The sequence below is a fragment of the Charadrius vociferus genome, unplaced genomic scaffold, assembly GCF_000708025.1.
Source record: "Charadrius vociferus isolate BGI_N301 unplaced genomic scaffold, ASM70802v2 scaffold188, whole genome shotgun sequence".
Classification (NCBI taxonomy): Eukaryota; Metazoa; Chordata; class Aves; order Charadriiformes; family Charadriidae; genus Charadrius; species Charadrius vociferus.
The window spans coordinates 614,840-637,325 of record NW_009649706.1 but is presented as its reverse complement, the minus strand read 5'-3'; the positions used below and the strand labels follow the sequence as shown (position 1 = coordinate 637,325).

General features: G+C 40.5%; 1 protein-coding gene across 1 annotated transcript in view; it reads left to right on the top strand.

Moving 5' to 3' along the window:
• GLDC (glycine dehydrogenase (decarboxylating)) overlaps window positions 1-22,486 on the top strand; it is a 36,645-nt gene that overhangs the window by 9,735 nt on the left and 4,424 nt on the right. Inside the window, exons 3-19 of the mRNA XM_009890664.1 lie at window positions 310-387; window positions 1,064-1,211; window positions 1,485-1,681; window positions 3,169-3,265; window positions 4,273-4,378; window positions 5,361-5,500; window positions 6,451-6,531; window positions 7,090-7,187; window positions 7,684-7,768; window positions 7,862-7,903; window positions 8,889-9,031; window positions 9,946-10,021; window positions 17,949-18,074; window positions 18,808-18,957; window positions 19,418-19,530; window positions 20,148-20,289; window positions 21,948-22,059. Coding sequence (XP_009888966.1) covers window positions 310-387; window positions 1,064-1,211; window positions 1,485-1,681; window positions 3,169-3,265; window positions 4,273-4,378; window positions 5,361-5,500; window positions 6,451-6,531; window positions 7,090-7,187; window positions 7,684-7,768; window positions 7,862-7,903; window positions 8,889-9,031; window positions 9,946-10,021; window positions 17,949-18,074; window positions 18,808-18,957; window positions 19,418-19,530; window positions 20,148-20,289; window positions 21,948-22,059 — 1,934 coding nt within the window. The remainder of the gene's footprint in view (window positions 1-309; window positions 388-1,063; window positions 1,212-1,484; window positions 1,682-3,168; window positions 3,266-4,272; window positions 4,379-5,360; window positions 5,501-6,450; window positions 6,532-7,089; window positions 7,188-7,683; window positions 7,769-7,861; window positions 7,904-8,888; window positions 9,032-9,945; window positions 10,022-17,948; window positions 18,075-18,807; window positions 18,958-19,417; window positions 19,531-20,147; window positions 20,290-21,947; window positions 22,060-22,486) is intronic.

Here is a 22,486-nt window from a genome sequence, read left to right as displayed (position 1 = left end):
TTAAAAGAGTATGTTTGTCTGGAGTCATTCCTGCAGCTTCTTCAGTTGGCTCCTTCTTCTGTTTCATAGTCTGTTTTAATTTTTGTCACGAATAAATCTCATCTGAGTGGCTGAAATAAACTTTCTTATTTCAAATGGACCAGAACCTCTGTTCAATCTTACACTTAATTTGGTTATGATAACCAAAATTTACAACTGCCTTTTAGCTTAGGAAAACTTTTATTTAGAAAACCAATTAATTTCATTTCCATGGGAAACAATATATTCTTGATATGTAACCCTTCTTTTTTTCCCTTTTCTTTTTAACAGGCACAACAAAAGAAGGAAGTTCTATGTAGATGCCCGATGCCACCCTCAAACTATAGCAGTGGTCCAAACTAGAGCAAAGTAACATTTTTCTCCATTCTCCACCACATTTTTTCACTTTCATTGTATCATTTTTAATCTGTGCCTCTTCGCCATACACCTAACATTTTTGGAATATAGGATTATGCTTTCTTTGCAAAATAGAAGCAGAAATCTGTTAAAATTTGGTGTTGCTTCTACTTTTCCCTTCAAATACAACTGTGAAGCAATTAAAGATCTTTAAAAAGAGACTAAACGTCTGATAAAAAGAAAATATTTAATTTTCCCCATAAGTATACATTTGTTTATTGAATTCAGTCTGGTTATTTTTTTTAACCTGGGAAATGAATTACCCTAGAAAGCAAAATTTATCTTTTAGTGACAGCTAAATCCATTTTAAGTTTACAGTTTAAAGTAACCATCTTCTAAAAATATGACTCAGTTCTCAAAGTTAAACATGTTAAAGCAGCAAAATGTTGATATCAAGTAGCTTATGCATCCTAGGCTTTGCTTTGCTCCATATTTCTGATGATTATATCAAATGCAATTATTCTTCAATACTGTATACCATGACATGAAAATTTCTCAATGTTTAGCACTGCAAAGCAGGTTCAACTCTCTGATGTTAAAGAAAAAAGTCATATATAAGTCCATGATAACATCATATTAAGTATCACTCCAAGGCGGAAAGTGGTTTGAGTATGTTTTTGTTTTCCAGTTATACGGGTGTTATTACTGAGCTCAAGTTACCCCATGAGATGGATTTCAGTGGAAAGGATGTCAGTGGAGTATTATTTCAGTATCCAGACACTGAAGGGAAGGTGGAAGACTTCTCTGAACTGGTTGAAAGAGCTCATCAGAATGGGGTAATGTAAATGTTATTGGTCTCATCCTATTTCAATCTGATGCATCAAACAGCTGTAGTCATAGAAACTGAGTATTACATGAGCTACCATCTAAAGTGTTACTCTTCAGCTCCATGCAGTTGATAACCATTACAGCCATTACAACCATTGCACCTCAGCTCTGTGCAAGTGATATGAAACTGTTTGAAGCTATATCCTGTTCAAGCTTAGCTCCCGTGCATACGCCATTCCTTCAGAAAAGAGACTAACTGCTCTGTGCACTTCTGTTCTCAGACTCTCGCCTGCTGTGCTACTGATCTTCTGGCCCTCTGTATTCTGAAGCCTCCTGGAGAATTTGGGGTAGATGTTGTCCTGGGTAACTCCCAGAGGTTTGGCGTGCCGCTCTGCTATGGGGGACCCCACGCAGCATTCTTTGCTGTCAAGGAAAATCTAGTGAGAATGATGCCGGGCAGAATGGTGGGTGTTACAAGGTAAGAGCTCTCTTAGTGTCTTCAGGGAAAATCAAAGTAAAACCTATTATGACCATCTTGTGCATCCTTTATGAATAACAGTTGACCATGGTGGTGTACCAAACTCCTTTTTTCTTGAAAACTGGGAGAATAAAAGTTGCCTTCAGTTTTTAGGAAGCAAGCTTAAATAATTGCATTTGTGTGGAGTGAAGCTGTGAACTGTCTATAGTTGTTGCTGCAATGTGGGATGAAGACATAACCGAACCAGCAGAGAAGATTAATTGTGATGGCATGAGGCTTTGCAGGCTCACTTATTCCACTTATTCTGTACTGTTACACCTTTTTCTCTGACATCCAGTCATTAAAAACAAACGGGAAGAAGTAGAAAATGCAGTGAACCTCCCAAATAATCATGAAGGAACTTAATCTAGTTCAAATTTTAGTCAAGTTTAAACAAAGCAGAGAAATAATATGGAAAAACTTACCTCTGAGGCTTGTGGGTGACATATTTTAAATTTTGACGAGACATCTAACTTGTCTTCTTTACCACAAGAGCACGTTGCTGGCTCATGTTCAACTTGTTGTCCCCCAGGAACCCCAGGGTCTTTTCTGCCAAGCTGCTTTCCAGCTGGGTGGCCCCCAGTACGTACTGGTGCATGGGGTTCTTCGCCAGGTGCAGGACTTTGCATTTCCCCTTGTTGAACCTCATGAAGTTCCTGTCAGTCCATTTCTCCAGCCTGTCAAGGTCCCTCTGAATGTACTGATGATAAACTAAGCTGTATAGTTAAAATCCCCAAACAACAGCTAGAGTAAAAATTATTTAAGTATCATATAATTGGTATGCAAGTACTTGAGGCAAGTAGTCTAGCTATTCAAACCCCCGCATATATACACACATATATATATTTAGGTGTACGTGGACATAGTTTGTCCATTTCTTTTTATGGCTGTTCTGAAAGTTTTCATAGTTTTAAAGTATATTAGATTGGCTCTAACCTCTCCACTTTTAACATGTTAGAACCCCTACAAAAGGACCTCTTAAAGGATGGATTGGCTAGAGCCCTTTCAGTTATCCGATACAGCCTTGTTGGATGGGTTATTCTTACATACAAACTCAACACGCTTTTACTTGACATCATTAGAAAAGATGCTTCCTTCTCAGGGTTTGTTCAAATTAAGTTCTGGATTGCTGTTCAATTAAAACAGTTGCAATAATCTGGAGTATTTTAAGGCAAATACCAAGTTTTGGTGTAGTATGCTTAGAAAACTCACTGTGTGTTCTACCTGATTGGACGCCTTTGCCAGCCATGATGTAAATAGAAGTCTAAAGACTTTAGTCTCACTCTGTGTTTGATATCACATCTGTCCTCATTTATCCTTTATTCTCTCCAGCACCTTCCTGGCTCTGAGGATAGATAATCAGTTTCAGGTTAGCATGCAGAGAGCCCAATGTCTTAAATTGCTGTAATTTTAAAGTAACAGAAGCCATTTTTTCTCTTGTGACTTAGAGATGCAAATGGAAAGGAAGTGTACCGACTTGCTTTGCAAACACGAGAGCAGCATATCAGGAGAGATAAAGCTACCAGCAACATCTGCACAGCACAGGTAACTTGTCATGCTTTATTTTCAGCGGTAGAAAGGACCAAGTTAAGCCATAAGATTATAGTCCTAACATCACCATGATTTGAGTTAGCTTTAGTTTTGAGGGTTTTTACTAGAAAAGTAAAAAATGTTGAAATATCCTGGTGTTTGTGCATTTGTTTTGAGTCCTTTGAAAAATGGAACCCTGCTTGAAAAGACGGTATTCCTGTAATAAAGACTTTAGCCCTGAATTCAAGCAGTGTCAGGAGTCCATCTGTCTCATAGGGTGAGCGCTACTGAGTAGGGCTGTGTTTGTTATGAATGAGACAGATTTCTTAATAAAACAGAAGGAAATTCTAATGATCTGAAATTACCCACTCAAGGCAAAAAAAAATTCTATTTTTGAATTCTAAAACTACTTGTTCAAATTGTCACAACTTACATTTTTTTTCTATGTGATTTGATGCAAAAATATTACATTGCCAAAGAACCATTTTTACAGGAAAATACCGTGATTAAGTAAGTAATTATCTAAAATAGTTATCTTCAGCATGCCTCCATGGACCTTCAGCCAGACAAGTTCCTCATTTTTTCTGCTCCTCTCAATGCTTTGCTTGTGCTCTTAATGTTGTGCCAGATTTTAAGGAGGGATTATTAATATTAAAACAATCTTAATTACTTAGTATTCATGAGATATTCCATAAATGTTTTGTACCTGTCCTAAACAATGAGTTTCCAATGAGACTAGCTTTACTTGAGAGCCTTCAAGCATCTTTGTTGGAGTAGTTAAATTTAAGTTCATGTTAATTGCTGACACATTTGAAAGGCCTTTGAATTCATAATCACTGCTTACACTGTCATAAAAGTATTTTGCCTTTCCCACCTTTTACTTTGTAGGCAACACGTAATCAATTATAACTTCAGCTGAGGATATGTGGTTGTCCCTGGGTGCTAAAGAAACTTTCCACTAGACTAAAATGAAGCAATCATCTTTGATAATGATAATGTCCTAAACTGTATTTGAATCCTAGGCTCTTCTGGCTAACATGGCAGCCATGTTTGGTGTATACCATGGGTCTGATGGATTAAGGCATATTGCAAGACGGGTACACAATGCTACTCTAATCTTGGCTGAAGGTGAGTTATTTAATGTTGTCAGAAACTGTTCCTAAATCCTTACACCTTCTTAAATAACACCTCTTCTTAAATAAACTTATGGTGGGTTTTTTGCGAGCTGATGTGTGTTCTCTCAACTCTAGAGAGAACAAAATTTATAGCTAATGTTTTTAGACATCCAAGAATTAGATATCCATGTGACAGGAGCTTGCAAACATTAGTTCTGTTTCCTTGGGAAACTAACTGAAGTCTACAGAGTGAGTCCCTAGATGATAAGAGTCAAATACTGTTTTCCAGCTGCAAGCTCTGTACTTCACTTACTGGACCATCCTAGTTTACACACAGAAATCTGCACAGAATATTAATGACACAGCAAAAATAAGTAATAAATGAGAATAAAGAACTAGGAACATTTCAGTTAAGTTGGGTGGAGTATCATACCTGCTATGAACACTGAAATCACAAAGCTTTACAGCTGACCAATGGCATGACTGTCATTGCTGTCAGAAGGAGCTATGCAGAACTGGAATGCTGGGAATTGAGGAATGATTGCCACAATTATCCATGCTTTATTTGCCAGCTTAGCTGGAAGACATTTTGCTGCTATGAAAAGCATGAAAACTCTACACTTTGTTATGGCAAGCTCCATGATAGTTAATATCCATTCATATGATACAACTTTTATTTCCAGTTTTGTGATTTTGTCCTCACTGCGTTCATATACCAATTCTGCTACAGTACGTATTACAAATTTGATGTGTCAGAAAGATCTTCCCTAGACTCAATCTGCATTATTAATTAGGTCTGAATCTGATTTAGATGTATTTCATGTGCAGTGACATTTTGCTAAAAAGCTGGTAATTTTGCTGCTCTGTACACAAGGGCAATATTTTCCTTTATGATGTAAAATCATTTACTTATGAGATTGATAGTGTTTTTATGCAAGTACTGTGTAAGCAAGCAATACAGTATGCAGTTAATAGAATTAATTTGCTTTTTATAGGTCTGAGGCGAGCTGGTCATAAACTACATCATGATCTGTTCTTCGATACCTTGACGATCACATGTGGATGCTCAGTCAAAGAGGTTTTGGACAGGGCAGCTCTTAGAAAGATAAATCTTCGGATTTATAGTGATGGCAGAGTAAGCAACTCCCTAAACCTTTCCAAAATTTTGTAGTACGACTTTGTCTGCATTAAGTTTCTAGTCATTACATGTGCTAAACAGAATAAAATTATTTAAGACTTCTCGTAATTTGCTCAAGAAGTCAATTGTCAATTGTCAAGAAGTGAATACATCAGTCAATTGTAAAGATAACATAAAGAATGAAGTTGTTAAGTGATGTACTAAACTTCCAGAAATAATCATTGTATTTGCATTTTATGCCTATTTAAAAAGATTATCTAACTAACTGTTTCATGTTAAATATGCCACTAAGGGCAAGAGTGGAGAGACTCTAAAACTTAATGATGAAATGCAAGGTGACCTCCCAAATTCAGGTTTTGTGGCAGTGTTTAAAGACAATTGAAATCTAAACCACAGTTTGGTAGGCACTAAGGACTTTTGGCTAAGTCTAATATGTTCTGTAAAATGAGAAGGCGGGAGGGAGTGGTCTAGCAAAATGGGCAATTTTCCTATTAAATGGAAAACAAAAACATTAACAGCGAGGTCACAAGTCTTGAAGCGTGTAAGCCATCTGGCTTGGATGGTTTAGCAGGGGAAAGGTATGAATTGGAAAATTTTATCATAGAATCATCTAGGTTGGAAGGAACCTTTAAGGTCATAGAGTCCAACCATCAGCCTAACGCTGCCAAAATGACCACTAAACCATGTCCCTAAGCACCATGTCTACCCATCTTTTAAATACCTCCAGAGATGGCAATTCCACCATTTCCCTGGGCAGTGGTTTGGTATGTAAACAAAATAAATTTATGTATGTATTAGATAAAAGGACATTCACATATTGTTGGATAGGTTGATTTTTTGATTTTTTTTCCTCCTGTGTTTCTGGAATGTTTTTTCTTGACCAGAACAAATACACTATGCCTCTGGAATTAAAAGCTTTGAGGAATTACTGTTGTTTTTATCCATAGCTTGGAGTATCCCTTGATGAAACTGTAAACGAGAAAGACCTAGATGACATATTATGGATTTTTGGTTGCGAGTCTTCAGCTGTAAGTAGACAATAGATCATACGGATTAAATTATGTGAATGTTTCAGAAGTTTAGTGAAAAGCAAGACTGCTCTTGGGACAGTGGGTGTCTATATGATGACCATTTGTTAAATACTGAGAATTTCAGATCCTCTCTTAGAGAAAAAGGCAGTATGAAATAACAATGATTTATGTAATCAAGTAGTGCCATTTTCTTGTTGTGACAGTCCTTTTGATCAGCTTGGACACCTTGTGTTTAAGCTGTTACTTGTTTTGTGAGGGTTAAGGCATGGTGGTCAATTATTTCTCTTCCACTGGAATTTTTGTTGCATGTCATTAGAAATTAGCAGCATTATTTCCAAGATGAGGACTACTGAGACATCTGTACCCAGTTTTAATATAATGCTGTTGTCATGCTAGATATATACAGTTATGTATGCTAATAAAGGGGTTTTTTTAATTAAAAAGCTGATTAAATCTTGTGGTAAGCTGGTAGTATAAGCTAGTTCTGATGGAAATTGACTGTGAAAAGAGAAATTTCCATGAAAGTATTTGACTCCATGTTTCTTTGTGTCAAAGGAGCTAATTGCTGAGGGTATGGGCGAGGAAACCAAAGGCATCCTTAGCAGCCCGTTTAAGAGAACTTCCAAATTCTTGACACATCAGGTTTTCAACAGGTTTGTGAAATTGCTATATATCTGGTATTTTAACGGAGTCTGAAATTATCTCCTTTCAAAAGTGGTATTGGAGTCAGTTGAGGTCAGTTTTGTAGCTGTACACACAGTCACTTGTTACTCTGAAATAATCTATTTAGTAGCATTTTTAGATATCTATTCACATTTTAATTGGACAAAGCAATACTCATGATCACACGGGGGATGTGTTTTTCGATTAATCTGCTATGTTGTTCAAGCTATTATTCGAGGATGTAGTATCAGCAGACTTAGTAGAGCCCTTATATTCCACATTTACTGATAGAATTTCTGAGCAAATGGTAATGGGCATTTGCTATTAGCACGCATAAAGTATCAATTTGGAAAGAAGTACCTAGCATATATTAAAAATTATCCTCAGTCTTAATTTTTTTAAATGGGTTTTCCTGTGTTAGAGCACAGATCAACCAGTTGGTATAACTAATCTACTTGCCTTAACACCATATTTTGTGTTCTGCAGCTATCACTCTGAGACAAATATCGTGCGGTACATGAAAAGATTGGAAAACAAAGATATTTCCCTTGTTCACAGCATGATTCCTTTGGTAGGTATTTACCAAAAAGAGAAAAAAATAGCTACTTACATACACATTTATGTATTTTAATAAATACTGACTAATGTGGTTTTGTATTTTTAGGGCTCCTGCACAATGAAGCTCAATAGTTCAGCTGAACTTACAGTAAGTTGCAATAATACTATCTTACTTGAGACCCACATGAATGAACTATCTAGCCAGTGTCATTGTAGAGAAGTAAAGACCGCTTTTGATCTAGTAGTCCAGCGGAGAAGGCAGTTTCAGAACTAGCTGAAGTCATCAGCTCTCTTTTCCACTAGGAAAAAAGCTCTGATAAACACAGTAGGAGTGCACCAACAGCAGGAGAGTGAGTGGCTTTGAAGACTCCATTCTGAAGAAAATATTTAAAATAATTTTTGGAATTAGGTACCACAGTCCTGTTTCCCCATGCGGTGTTGTGGTACCTAACTTCTATCTGCTTTACAAATCTTACAGTCAAATCCTCAGAAGTACGGAAAGAGTCAGGTGGGGCTGGCAATGCATGCGTCTTTGTCAGTTTGCTATTTCTTAGGATAGGACTCCTTTTCCCCAGGTGAGGAGCTGGAATCCCCAGATATCTTCATTTGTCTAGCTGGCAGCAAACAAAGCAGAGCCTTAGCCAGGCTGTTCGGGTACCAAATGACTTTTTTGACTCTGATTGAGCTGCCTCTGCTCTCTCCCTATTGGCTTCTTCTTTCACTGGGTTTCCTCTGTCTCCTTTCTGTCACTGCCTTCTGTATGTCTTCTCCCTTCACTGGTTTCTGTCTTGTATATTCCCTTCTAATTCAAATGGATAGCGACAAAACTGTGAAACAAACCGAGTATTACATGCTATTCCATGTGATTCCTCTCTGTTTGCCATGTGATCCCACAGCTCTACGTAAGGGTAAGTGACCTAGAAGGAGAACCTAAGGATTTTTAAGCATCTTCTGAATGTTAAAAAAAAATGTTACTGGATACCACCCTACAGTGAGTTGGGAACTTGTCTTGCTGCATAAGAAATGTTTGGGTTTTATTTGAGCACAGGGCAGCTTCTTTTCTTCATAGTTTTCAATAACAGTTTTCTGCAGATTTTTTTTGTTTCAGCACATGCTTTTTTTTTTTTTCATAGCCTATTTCATGGAAAGAATTTGCCAACATCCACCCATTTGTGCCCCTGGATCAAGCTCAAGGGTATCAACAGCTTTTCAAGGATTTAGAGAAGGACCTATGTGAGATTACTGGCTATGACAAAATCTCCTTCCAACCAAACAGGTAGGAAACTTTCTTCTGAACATTTGCTCCTTAACATGAGTCCAAAACCTTATCTCTAAAGCAAATATGCAAGCCAAAATGAAAGATGTTTCTAAAATTAAATTTGACAAAGAGAAGCCTTGAATGCAAGATTATGAAAACAAGATTTGTTTTTTCAAAACTGCAGAACTTTATTTTGTCTCTTCTCATTTCTTCCAGTTTAATGATTTTGTCTTTTGTATTCTTTTAATATGTTTTCCCATGTTTTCCTCTCTACCATTGTTTGCTTAAAATGGTGATGTTACTGATACCATCCTATAAACTAAAATTAAAGATTTGAAATAGGAATAAGCTGTATGAACTGGCAACTATATAATTGTGGAAACTGATATTTAATGCACTAGGTAATACTAGGTTTGACTGAAGAATGCCTGGGATCTGCATGCTCACTGAAATAAATAAAGCAGAGCTGAATGAGTACTGCTGCAGCCTGTTTATGCCCGTTAGTAGTTTTGATAGAAAATGAGCAGCAAGGACTTACTCTGACACTTAGGATGTCACTGAAAGAGTTCTTATGTTTCACTATGTATGCTTTACTATGCATTTCAGTATTAGTTTGCCTCTCTGTAGTCAAGCATGTAATTCCCTGCTATATGCAGAAATGGGAATCAACTCAGTCACCATAAGGATTGAACATCGTAGTTTAAGTACATAAAATGGCATAACTTCTTCCATCTACTGTTTGCAAAAGAGGCAATGTTAATTAATGCTTGTCCATTTTTAATTTAATCCATGGGATGTGCTTCTTTTAATTTGCTGACACTTGCCTAAAGCTGTTGAGAAGGATTAGGGCTGGACAATTTTGAAGTTTCAGTAGACAGCTGGCACTTTCTGGTTTGTGTGCTTGTGTAACAGGGTTTGTGTTCCTTTTGCAGTGGAGCCCAAGGAGAGTATGCAGGTTTAGCTGCAATCAAAGCTTACTTAAATGCAAAAGGAGAACGTCATAGAACTGTAAGTGTCAACACTCGTGTGGGGAAGAACTTTGGGTGGGAAGTGGAGAGAGTTGATTCAGCAGCTAAGACTCACCTAGAGAGAGAGAAACTAGGTTGTGTATCCTCATCTGTGACAAGATTTCAGTATTCCCTGCTTCTCTCATGGATCATGGATACCATCTTAAAAGTCTTTACAGGCAGTGGGAATGAGGAAAAGGGACTCCCTGAAGGGGTGATTGTACTGGGTCTGGCTGGGATGCAGTTAATTAACTTTCTCCGTAGCAGCCTGTACGGTACTGTGGTTTGGATTTGTGGCTAAAGCAGTGTTGATAACATGGGGATGTCTTGGCTATTGCTGAACAGTGCTTGCACAGTGTCAAGCCTTTCTGTCTTTCCCACTCTGCCCTGCCCCCATGTCCCCCTCAGGGGAGTAGGCTGGGGGTGGGCAAGAGGTTGGGAGAGACACAGCCAGGACAGCTGACCCAAACTGACCAAATGGATGTTTTATGCCATATAATGGCATGCTCAGCAATAAAAGCTCAGGGAAAGGAGGATAAAGTGGGGAAGGTCATGTTTATGGCATTTTTCTTCTCAAGCAACCATTACATGTGCTGAGGTTCTTCTTTCCAGGAATTGGCTGGACATCTCTCTGGCCATGGGAAGTAATGAATGAATTCCTCTTCTTGCTTTGCTCAGGCATGCGGCTTTTGTTTTCCCTATTAAACTGTCATTCTTGCAATCCGTTGATCTTCTCACCTTACTTCTATTTTTCCCTTGTCCCATGGGAGACAGGAGTGAGCGAGCATCTGTGTGGGTGTTTGGCCGTTGGCCAGGTCAACCCATTGGAGTCCTTTTTAGCATGGGGGTTGAGGTAATGACAGTTTTGATCTGAGCATGTTAATTTGTTAATTGGTAGGCTCTTGTGTGGGTGACAGAACTTGCTTGCCTGATTGTGTGTTAGAGTCTAGGGCTTTTTAATGGCTGCTCTCAGCTCTTGCTGTTTGCTGTGCTGCTTATCAATGTATTTTTTCTGTGCTTGGAAACATTTTGATAAAACTAATGGCCCTATGCCTGGCCTGGCTTATGGCCCTGGCTGTGATGCCATTCCTGTGCTGCGTGAGCTACCCTGTGGAGAGAACAAGGGACTACACCTCCCTCTTCTCCTCTGGGGTTGTGTCCAGCTCAGTTGCGTGGGCTCCTCAGGCTTTTGTACATTCTTACGTAACGTGTTTGATCCTATTATCTAACATTGTTGGCTTGTTGTTGGGTGTCTGTGACCTGGCTTGGTCCTGGCGTAAGAGACCTGGTGTAAGAGTAAACAACTTGTTGTTGAGCTGACAGAGAAATGTGCCCTGAGGCCGTTGATCCCCGGGTGACGGGTGTGTAGGAGGGTTTGGGCAGGTGCCTAGGGCTGTTATCACCTCCTGTAACCTGGGGTTTTACAGTTGAACAGGCATGCAATTCCTTTGGATTGGCACATCACTTGATGGAAGGGTGCCTTGCCTGCCCCGATGAGATCCAGCAGCTACTGTTTTGGGGCTTGGGCTGTCCCTGTTGGGCCTCTGTCTAGCACCGTCACAGCACCAGGAGAAAGCGGGCCTCTACCTCTAAGGACACAAAGGTTGAGACAGGGACCCAAACCTCAACCACAGTGATTGCCCCAGTAGTAAAAATGAAGCACTAGCAGTGGGGGTCAACAGGAGTGTACCATAAATTAGTAAAGGAGGAGGAGAAGGAGAAGGGGTCTGAGCAGGAAGCCTTTGGTAAGGAAACATAAGGAAGAAGCAGTAGAAGTTATACAAGAGGCAGAAACCACTCCATCTCTAACCCTGAACAAGCTCCAAGATACGCGGAAAAATTATGGCTGCCAGCCAGGCAAGCATATTGCTGCCTGATTGCTTAAATGCTGGAGGGGATAGTCAGGAATTGAGGGTAGGGAAGCCCAGCAGCTGGGATCCGTGAGAAGGAACAAGGGAATCAACAAAAAAATCAGAGGAGAGTTGACAATCTGCAGCGTCTGGAGGTGGTCCCTGTTAGGTGTGATGTGTCCTCTCAAGGGTGATCTTGTCAAATACTGAGGCGGTTGAACTTCTGCTGAGGAAGGTTTTCAGTATCTAATGAGAATTAGCAGTGGTAGAGGTGGTCTACAGTGACCTGGACAACAAACAGGTCTCCACAAATTGGCATGACATCCAGTGCACATGGGCCACGTAGAGGACGTCTGTGGAAAATGCACCAGTATCATACACCAACTCAATGGTGATGATGGACAGGCCACATCTTGGGATACCAACTTTTGAGAGACTCTTGCGGGTTCCAGGGTATTTCAAAGAGAATCCCTCCTGTTCTCATCCTCACAAGCAGTATCTTGGCTGTCAAGGGTGCCCCATGGAGTCTGCCTCCCCCTGCCAGAGGCAGGAGGTGTGCCCCAGGTGCACACCACATAGCACCCTCTGGTTCTTCCTGCGTGGCTGAGCTAGGACGTGAGGAAAAGGGACAGTGCTCTCACCTCAGAGCTAGAAACTCATGTACCTGAACTGCAGGGGAAGACAGCTGCTGAGAAGGGACCAACCAAGAAGGCTGCTGCACCAGTTGCTGCCAAGATAGTGGAGAGCAACCAGCAATTCCCCAGACACAGAATAAGCGTCGAAAGTACCTCTCCTCCTGAGTGTGGTAAAGGGACTTCTGGTGTGACACTACAGGAGTCAGAGAGTAAATACTACAATTGGGAGTAAAGACTCCCTGCTTCTGGCTAGGCAGAGGAAGGGGATAACAAAGTTTAATGGACTGTATGGATTCAGTGGTCTGGTACATCAGATCCACAGGGGTATGAGGCTTTGGTGGATACTAGTGCACAGTATACCATAATGCGATCAGGGTAGGAGGGGGCAGGACCCATCTGGATTTGTGGAGTGACAGGGGGATGCCAACAGTTGGCTGTGTTGGAGGCTGAGGTGAGCCTAACAGGGGACAAATGGCAGAAGCAACCTATCGTGATGTCCTGGAGTCTCTGTGTATCTTTGGCATAGACTACCTCAGGAGAGGGTGTTTCATGGACCCACGAAGGTACTTGTGGGCCTTTGGAGTAGCCACAGTGAACACAAACAAGATTAGATGAACTGCCTACCTTGCCTGGCCTCTCCATGATGGTGCACCAGTGGCAGTGTCGCACCAACGGAGAGTCCCTGGTTAACATCCATAAGATGATTCATCTATTGCAGAGCCAAGGAGTGATAAACAAGACTTAATAACGCTTAAATAGTGCCATAAAGCCAGTGCAAAAGTCTGACAGAGTGTGGAGGTTAACAGTGGACTCTCATGGCCTGAACGAAGTGATGCCAACATTGAGTGCTGCTGTGTGGGATAAGCTAAAACTCCCATGTAAACAGGAGTCAAAGGTGGCCAAGCAGTATGCCACAACTGATATTGCCAAAGCATTTTTATTGATCCCTTTGGTAGCAGAGTGTAGCCCACAGTTTGCTTTCATGTGGCAGGCTGTCCAACACCTGGAACTGACTGCCCCAGGGCTGGAAGCACTGCCCTACCTGCCGATCAGTTTGTGCCTGATACAGACTGCACTGGAACAGGGTAAAGCCCCTGAACACCTGCAATACATGTATGACATCATTATATGGGCAACACAGCAGAGGAAGTGTTTGAGAAGGGGAAAAGAGTCATCCACATCATTCGGAAAGCTGTTTTTGCCATAAAGCCAAAGCAAGGTCAAAGAAGACCCAGTTATCCAGTTCTTGGGACTAAAACGGCAAGATGGACGTTGTCACGCCCTTGCGGCTGTAATTAGTAAGTTAATAACTATGTCCCCACCAGCTAACAAGAAAGGCTTGTCTAGGCATTGTGGATTACTGGAGAATGCACGTGTATGCCAGGTTACAGTCAGTTTATGAGCCGTCTCTAGTGAGTGACCCTAAAGAAGAACTATTTTGGCACTGTAGCCTCTGACAGAAAACAACTGGAGAAATACAAGGTCAGCCTTTAGGGTTTTGAAGCCGGGGGTGTTGAGGATCCAGGTCCTACTACATTTTGACTGAAAAAGATACTAGCAGCGCATGAGCAGGGCTGAGCTGCTTCAATGCAGCAGGCTTGGATGGGGAACCCCAGCCACCCAGGAATTCTGGAAGCGATCATGGACTCATCAGAAGGCATACATTTCAGAGCATCACTCGAGGAGGTGACTCATGTGCAAGAAGTGACACCATCTAATGATTTATCAGAAGGTGAAAAGCAGTATGACCTGTTTACCAGTGGATCCTGTTGTGTTGTAGGAAACCATCAGAAGTGGAAGGCTGCTGTGTAGAGTCCTACACAACAAGTTGTCAAAGCCATCAAAGGAGAAGGCAAGTTAAGCCAGTTTGCAGAAGTTTGACCTAGAGATAGCTGAATGAGAAAAGCAGCCAGTACTCAGTATCAAATGTGGCTCATGGGTGGTGGCAAATGTCCTGTGAGGCTGACTGCATTGTTGAAAACAGACCACCCAGCAGCACAGAGGTAAACCCATCCAGACTGCTGCCTTCTGGCAAGACATTGCTGCCTGGGTAGAAAGCATTACTGTAAAGGTACTTGTCATACAGATGCTCACAAGCCCAAGGGCAGCACCACTGAAGAACACCAAAACAACGAGCAGGGAGACCAGGCTGCCAGAATTGCAGTGACTCAGGTAGACCTGGACTGGGAACTTAAGGATGAGTTATTCATAGCTCAGTGGGCCGATGGAACATCAGGGCATTTAAGGAGAGACCTAAAACCTACAGATGGGCTCATGATCAAGGAACAGACCTAACCATTGAAGCCATCGCACAGGCTATTCATGAATGTGAAACAGTGATTCAGATCTTCAGTGAGATGGAGCTAGGCCTAGATGACAATGTCATCTAGAAAATGGGCAATGACGGGGTTTTTTGGTTTTTTTTCAAGGTGGTATGACACTCCCTCTCCAGCTTTCTCAGTTACAAAGGGAATGGGAACTGATTATCTAAAGCTTGCACTGCTTACAACATCAGCTGTTTCCTAGTAAAGCTACTCCTGACAAAAAAAAGCAGACAAGCCTCTGGTATGCCTTGGTACCTACTCATAGAAGTCTCTAGGTTCATTCAGTTCTTGTCCATTCAAACTGTTTCAAATAAATTTCTGTAGGATATATGGAGGTAATCTTGCTTCACAAGGGCCACAAAAACTGTAGATGCAAATCAGTTTTGATTCATTGAGGACCATCTTCAGTTGGTAACACTACAGTCTAAAGGCTTGATTTATATTCTCTTCTGTGCTGCCTACCTGAAACTTTGACCTCAAGGAGTCACTTCTCAGCTATACCATTGCAACCTGACAAAAGAGAGTTCCTGTAAACCTGAGAGGTGATACAACTGTAGTTAACCCCAAAGAGGAATCAGTTCTTACTAGTACACTATATTTAATAGAATTTTGAATTCTAATTTTCTTTTAAAGGGAATTCTTTATTTGCATTTAATGGGAGGCACTGACAGCTGAAAAATCTGAAAGTAATATTGTTCCTTTACATGCTTTCTGAAAAATCTGTGATGTCTGGGAGAAAGGCTGTTAATTGTAGGTTTTACATATACATTGGAATTGAAATAGGCTAAAAATATGTAAACGTGAGAAGTCGGTGGTAGTAAATTTCATTAGGGAGAGATGATTGCCTGTTTGTGATAAGAGAAGAGCCAGACCAGCCCAGACCGAAAGTCTGTCAGTCCCAGCATCCAGTCCTACAGTGGTCAATATCAGACGGACAGACTCCTCTTACAGCAAGGAGTACATGGACAAAGCAAATATACACTGATACTTACCCAGCATACGGCTCCAGCTTCTACATATCTGTGGTTTGGGAACTTCCTGATCCAAAGGAATCCAAAGGCACTGCTTCTGCATTTTTCTGCAATTAAATCTGATCACTTGACCTCTTATGAGGAAGCTTCTGATATTTACAGTATCTTGGAGAAAACATTCTGTGGCTTCATCACCCATTGTCATATAATCATATTTCTTCATAAGAAATGCTTCCTCTTATTTTTTTGAACTTGACATCTTACAATTTCATCTAATACCCTCTCACTCTTGAAAGATGATGAACAGTTCTTCCGTCTTCACAGTTGGCATATCATGTATTAATTCTGGGATTTTTATTGTTATCCTTACCCATCCTTATTTCTGTCTTCCTAGTTGGATTCTAGTTATTTGTCCATCCTTCTCAAAAAAGCCATCCCATAGCTTTGGTTATCCTCAGAGCTTCTGTATTCCTTTTTCTTTGTTCTCTCTTGCCTTTCTAGTTTTTAATGCAGTTGCTTTTTTTTCCCCCAACACTGCATGATCTTTTGAGTGGAGATAGGTTCAAAACTATGATCCCAGTTATGTATTGTGAAGATCTGTTTTCTTGTGTAATAACCTAGATCTGTCTGGCTCCAGTATATTCTGTTTTGAATGCTGTTATTCAGTACTGTGGGTTCTGTTCTGAACTATGCAATCGGTTCTTTTAGTGACCTGAGTGATTTTGTATTAACAAGATATTTGGCATTTCACTGTATGTCTCCATTATAAACCAGTTATGAGTAAGTGGAAATGCTAAGGAACCAGCACAGATATTTATAGTGTTCCGTTAGGATTACCTTTCTCCACGGTTCAGACTGGCTATTTATCTTTTTGTTTCTTTTCTGTGTTTTCATAATATATTTTTCCATGTGAACCTTCCCACTTACCCCACTGGAAATTAGTTTAGGAACATTTTTTGGGATGACATCAAAAACTTCTTGGACATCTGAAATTAGTTAGATCTTCCTCTTTCATACACTCATAGACTTGGCTTTAAACAGTAGGAAAAAAGTCCTTAGTGCAATAATATCCCTATTTTCTGAACCTGATTTTAGACTTAGCTTTGGAACTCAATTGCCTTCTCAAAATGGAAGAGTCAGTGCCCTGACCTCCTGGGAACTATAACCTCTGTGTGAGGAAACTACCTAAAATTGAATAGTGAATGTTGTCTTGTTCTGTCTTTGTTTCTTTGTGGCATCCAGATCACCTCCAGCTCGTTGGAAATCAGCTACTCCTTACAATTGCAAGCTTTGTTTTCTGAGTAGTTTTACTCAGTGGGAAGTGAAATTAGGTTGAATTTTTATTCCTTGGACAGTTATCTTCTGATTGTCCACGTATGCTTTACTGCTTCTTTTATTCTGTGCAAGTTCCTTGGGCTTCTGTGTCTGTGGTGCTTCTATACTCAGAATTGCCCAGAGGGTAACTGCACAGAAGAGACAGCCTGCGGGCTGCCTGCAGTTACTCGCTCTTAACAGATTCCAGATGTTACAGTAAAATCAAGATAATCTTGAGAAAAAAAAAAAAAAAAAAGAAGAAAGCCCAGAAAATGTTGACCTTTTCAGCTCAAGTGACCTTTTCTTCTGGGCTGGAGAAAGTAAGTAAAACGGGAGATCAGGCTTCTTGCAGTCGGCCTCACTTGGATTTGGTGCCCTCTCGTGGGAAAAAAAGTTTCGACATCAACTGGCAGCTCCCATCTGACGGCTTTGTTGCCTGATCAGTAACTTCTGCATCCAGCAGCTGCAGATGCGACCCAGCAAGACTGGGTGGCAGTCTAGGCTCACTTTGCATTTCTGCTATGCAGCTAAAATAACTACAGATGTGCCACAGTGGTTCCCAGCTGGCATCCCTGTGTTTCCTTTCAGCACAGCTACACCGTAGAACATTGACAGTTCACTGCAAGAAGAGCAAATTATCCAGGTGCCGAGACAGATGGGTCAGTTCCTTGAAACAGCTCTTAAAGTAATTAACATTTGCCTCAGCATCTCTATGGAACATGCAGTAGAGACCATCTAATGGAAACAAAGTGCCTTACTGTCAGTTATTTGATGCAGCTAAGTTTGAGTTTTAACTAGTTATATTTTAGCCCCTGCTTCCTTTTCCCTCCTAAGGTTTGCCTTATTCCGAAATCTGCTCATGGTACAAATCCAGCAAGTGCACAAATGGCAGGGATGAAGATTCAGCCAATTGAAGTGGATAAAAATGGGAGCATTGATATTTCCCATTTAAAAGCAATGGTGAGTATTTAATTATTTTTAATTTTCAAGGAAGGAACGCTCCTTCTCCTCTACATGTGATAGTGTTGGCAGCTGAATCAGATTTTTCTTTGAGAGAAAACAGGGCAGTAATACTGAATATGTGCTTGCAAAGGGTAAGAAATTCTTTCATTTTTTTGTTCACTTGGACACTAGCCATGTGACACTTGTGAGATTTCCTTTAATTTGAGGATCTGCGGTGCAGGAGTGGCTCAGGGACTCTTTCTACACAGTAGGCTCTTTTACAGCAGACCTTCTTGGTCTACATCTAGTATTTGAAATGAGTGAAGCACATTCATGAGTGTGAAGCATTTGAAACTGCACTTCAGCCTTCACTTAGCGAAGTTCAAGCCCACCTCTGCTGGGGAAGGCGTTGCTAGGCAACTTTTTTCACTTTTTTTAGTAGATTGTCTGCAGGTGATTTGTGGGAATCTAAGGGATTAGCAGGACAGGTTTCCAAAAATACATATCTGAGCAGGCTTTTATGGTAGTCATAGAACTATATTGCTGTAAGTAGGGGGGTGGTCATTAGATCACATTACCTTGAAAGCCACAGGTTTCACTTGGCTTGTCTTAACGTCCCAGAAATTACTATTATACATATATCTTTTAACACTTGATGAATTATAATTACATGTTTTTGTAAAAATCTTCTCTTAAGAAGCTTTAGGAGCCTCAATGACCTTTTTTTTTCTCTCTCCCTCCCTGCCACCAGGTGGACAAGCACAAAGAGAACTTGGCAGCCATCATGATCACGTACCCTTCCACCAATGGTGTCTTTGAAGAAGAGATTGGAGATGTGTGTGATCTGATTCACAAACATGGAGGCCAGGTGTACTTAGACGGAGCAAATATGAATGCCCAGGTAAAAAGTCTCCTAGGTGGATTTATTACAACTGGGAATGTACATTTCCTTGGAATAAAAATAGCACAGCAGTACTCAGTTCAGGCCATAACACAGCTTCCTCACAAGATGGCACAGTGTTTAGGGGAGGAGGTGAGGTTTCCAAGGACAGTAATAAAAATTAGATGGTGAAAATAATTCTCTTGTATCTGATTTTGCCCTGAAATGTGTTGTAATATGTATGAGTTGTTCACAGAAATTAGCTTAGTCTGCCTAATCTTTGTAAAGACATTCTTTACAGATATGAGTAAGAATTCCTAAAGCAAAAAATTGTTTGCATCAATTCTTGTTTATGATGCATCATGTTAAAGAAAAACAGAAAAACATACAACATCTTTTTCAACCTGTTTTTCTTGAATGAAGTAATAGGTCTTAAAATGGCATGTAAAGAGTATTTTGAGACAGAGTATTCCCTTCACAGGTGGGTCTGTGTCGTCCTGGAGACTACGGCTCTGATGTCTCTCACTTAAACCTTCACAAAACCTTTTGCATTCCCCATGGAGGAGGAGGACCTGGAATGGGACCAATTGGAGTGTGGGTATCTCTTTACTAGCCTTTTCTTAGAAAAAAAAAATAATAAATCCTGTAGTGAATCTTGGTTGGCAGTTCACTTAAGCCATGAATGGGAGAGGTGTACTGATGTTTGTAAACTTTTGTCCTTCTCCAGCATAGTCATGTGCTCATCTCATGAATGGTGAGGTTCACATGTATCCCCAAACCCTGACTTTCATGCTGGCCCTTCAGCGTGTATGGTAGACCTAGCTCAGCAGTCTGTTTTCTGAGTAAATGCAGAGATGATCTGTGGACTTTGAGGGCTGATGTTGTACGTAGTCCAGAACGCAGAAGTGGTACATGAACTACATGTGTCTATCCTATACGGAAATCATTTTTCTTTAAAAGAAAATAATCTTTAATCTTCTAAAAAAAAAATTATTTTGATTTGGATAGCTGCATGAATATCTTGTGGTAGGTTGAAAACTGAGTGCCATCCTCCATTATCACCAGTTCCTGTTGAAGAAAACATAGGCCGGCCAGAGTTCCTGGAGGATTGTGTTTGGAAGGAAGATAAAGGGAAGAGACTGCTGAAATTGTCTGGAAATGGTAAAACAGGAACACACATTTAAGTTCTAAAATTAATGTTTTTGTTTTAGGAAGAAACATTTGGCTCCCTACTTGCCTACCCACCCTGTCATCAAAATACAGCCGGATAAGGATGCATGTCCTTTGGGTACTGTCAGTGCTGCACCTTGGGGTTCCAGTGCTATATTGCCAATCTCCTGGGTGTATATCAAGGTGTGTAGACTTCTGTAAGGAGTATCAGCTGAGGGTTTTTTCTGTTTCAGCAAGTCTGAGCGCCACTGGAACCACATGAACAGGTTCAAGAGTAATGCATCATAAGATGTTTGCACAGACTGAAATGAAGAAGACGACAGCATCGTCATCGGTTACTTACATCCTTTGAATCTTCTTGTTTTCCAGCAGGACAATGAAATTGCCTATTGCCATCTGTTGCAATAGGAGAAGATGGCAGGACAACTGCTGTATCTATGCAGCTTGCTTAATTCTTCTGTCTCTCGTCTGTAATAATTCTTGAGACAAGTGGACACAAGGCAGAAAGCAGCAATCAGCCTTGCCCCTCCACTGTTGAAGTTTTCATGTTTAAAAGCTGCTTGGTAATTATTGTTCTTCCAAGAGTATTTTTGGTTGTATGCTGCAGTATTGTGATAGTTGACCTGTATGTAACATTTAACTTTCCAGAATCTGTTTAATGCCAGGGGATTTTACTGATTTTGAAATCTGAACTTAGTTTTCATTTTGGATATGCAGCAATTTGATTGTGATCTATATAATTTTTCAATTTAATGATAAGCCTGCAAATATCTGGTTACATATATGGAATTACCCAGACAACGAAAATGAGTGTAGATTCAAATTCTGTTTGAGAAGAGGGTGCGCTGGGGCTCTGAGCAACATTTAAAGCCTTCTGTGAGAGAAAGCATTGTAATGGTGAACGTAAGGGCAGTGTCACTCAGAGTACCCTGCAGCCAGTTTGATACTCTAACCATGGAAATTTCCACTCCCCAGGAAACCAGCTCTTCTGGAACTGGAATAAGCAAATACGAGCTGGTACAACTTCCATGGTGGCTTTCCAGCTGTGGGTAAAAATCACTTGTGATTTTAAGCTGGTTTCTATAACAGAATATTTAAACTGTAGTAAGTTTTTAAGGGAAGCTGTTTCTTCACAATGCAAAGTGCCATCTGTTTACACTGTCCTATCTAAAGGGACTACCTTGAAGACTATTTTGGCTTTCTCCTTTGCCAGCTTAACTTTTAAGTGCAGTACTAAGAAATCCAACCACAGCTCCATTCTGGCACTGTCGCTTTGCAGCACCTTAACAGAGAAATAAGTGCATCTGTGTTCATTTGGCTGTGGGCTTTGTTAAGGCACAGTATCATCTGTGACATGACACCAGCAAGCAGAGTCTGCGTTGGTGGGATAATCTGTACAGACAGCACACACAGCTTTTTGGGGCAGCTCTCTGGATACTCTTTCCCTGGCCGTAAGGATGGTGACAGGCAGTGTGTGACAGGCAGTGTGTGCAGTTCTTACAAGTGCGCTGATGACATTCTTGAGATCTGCTCACTTTTTCCTAGTCACTTCAGAGCTTCTCATTTTGTGGAAAGGTTTGGGTTTTTCACTTGTTGACTTTGCACAAAAACTCTTATACAGTAAGCAGTCTCATAAGCCACGTACACTAAAGTTGCTCTCAAGTCATACCCAGGGCTTTTCTGTGAGTGTAGTGTGGAAGAGTGTAATAGCAGTGTGACTGCCTTAAAACTAGCCAGATGCATTAAGGTGCTGTTGTTTGTCATGCTTGCCAGTACAAGAACACACTTAGCTTGCTTGGGAGTGTTTTTAGATCTGTTTCTTCATGTTACTCCTCTTTCAGACAATGGGAGCAAAGGGTCTGAAACATGCTTCTGAGATTGCTATACTAAATGCAAACTACATGGCGAAGAGGCTAGAGAAGCACTACAAAATCCTTTTCAGAGGAGCAAAAGGCAAGTGTTGGACAATTTGTTTTCTTCTACAAAGCTGAAGTTTTTTTTCCTAGTGTAGAAGTTGGCTTGCAATATGGTTCTTTTTTAATGCTACGGGACAGCTGCACCTCAAAACTTCTCTTGATATTGTTCACAAGGAGAGAAACAACCTGCCACACTGCTTCTGTGGAGGTATTGCAATTAAACTGAGATACTTGGAAGTCAAAGAAAAAATGCCTGTTTGTAATTAGCTGAAATGATGACAGAAGATGGAGTAAACCTTGGCATCAGATTGTTCTCCCTGAAGTCTAGTAGCAGATTAATGAACAGTAGAAAAAGTAAAAGCAACAAAGTTGAGACCTCCAAATCTCCCATAACCAATGGCACAACAATTTAAGAACTGGAAGCAATTTTTAGACCTGTATTTTCCCTTGCACACTTTTACTGC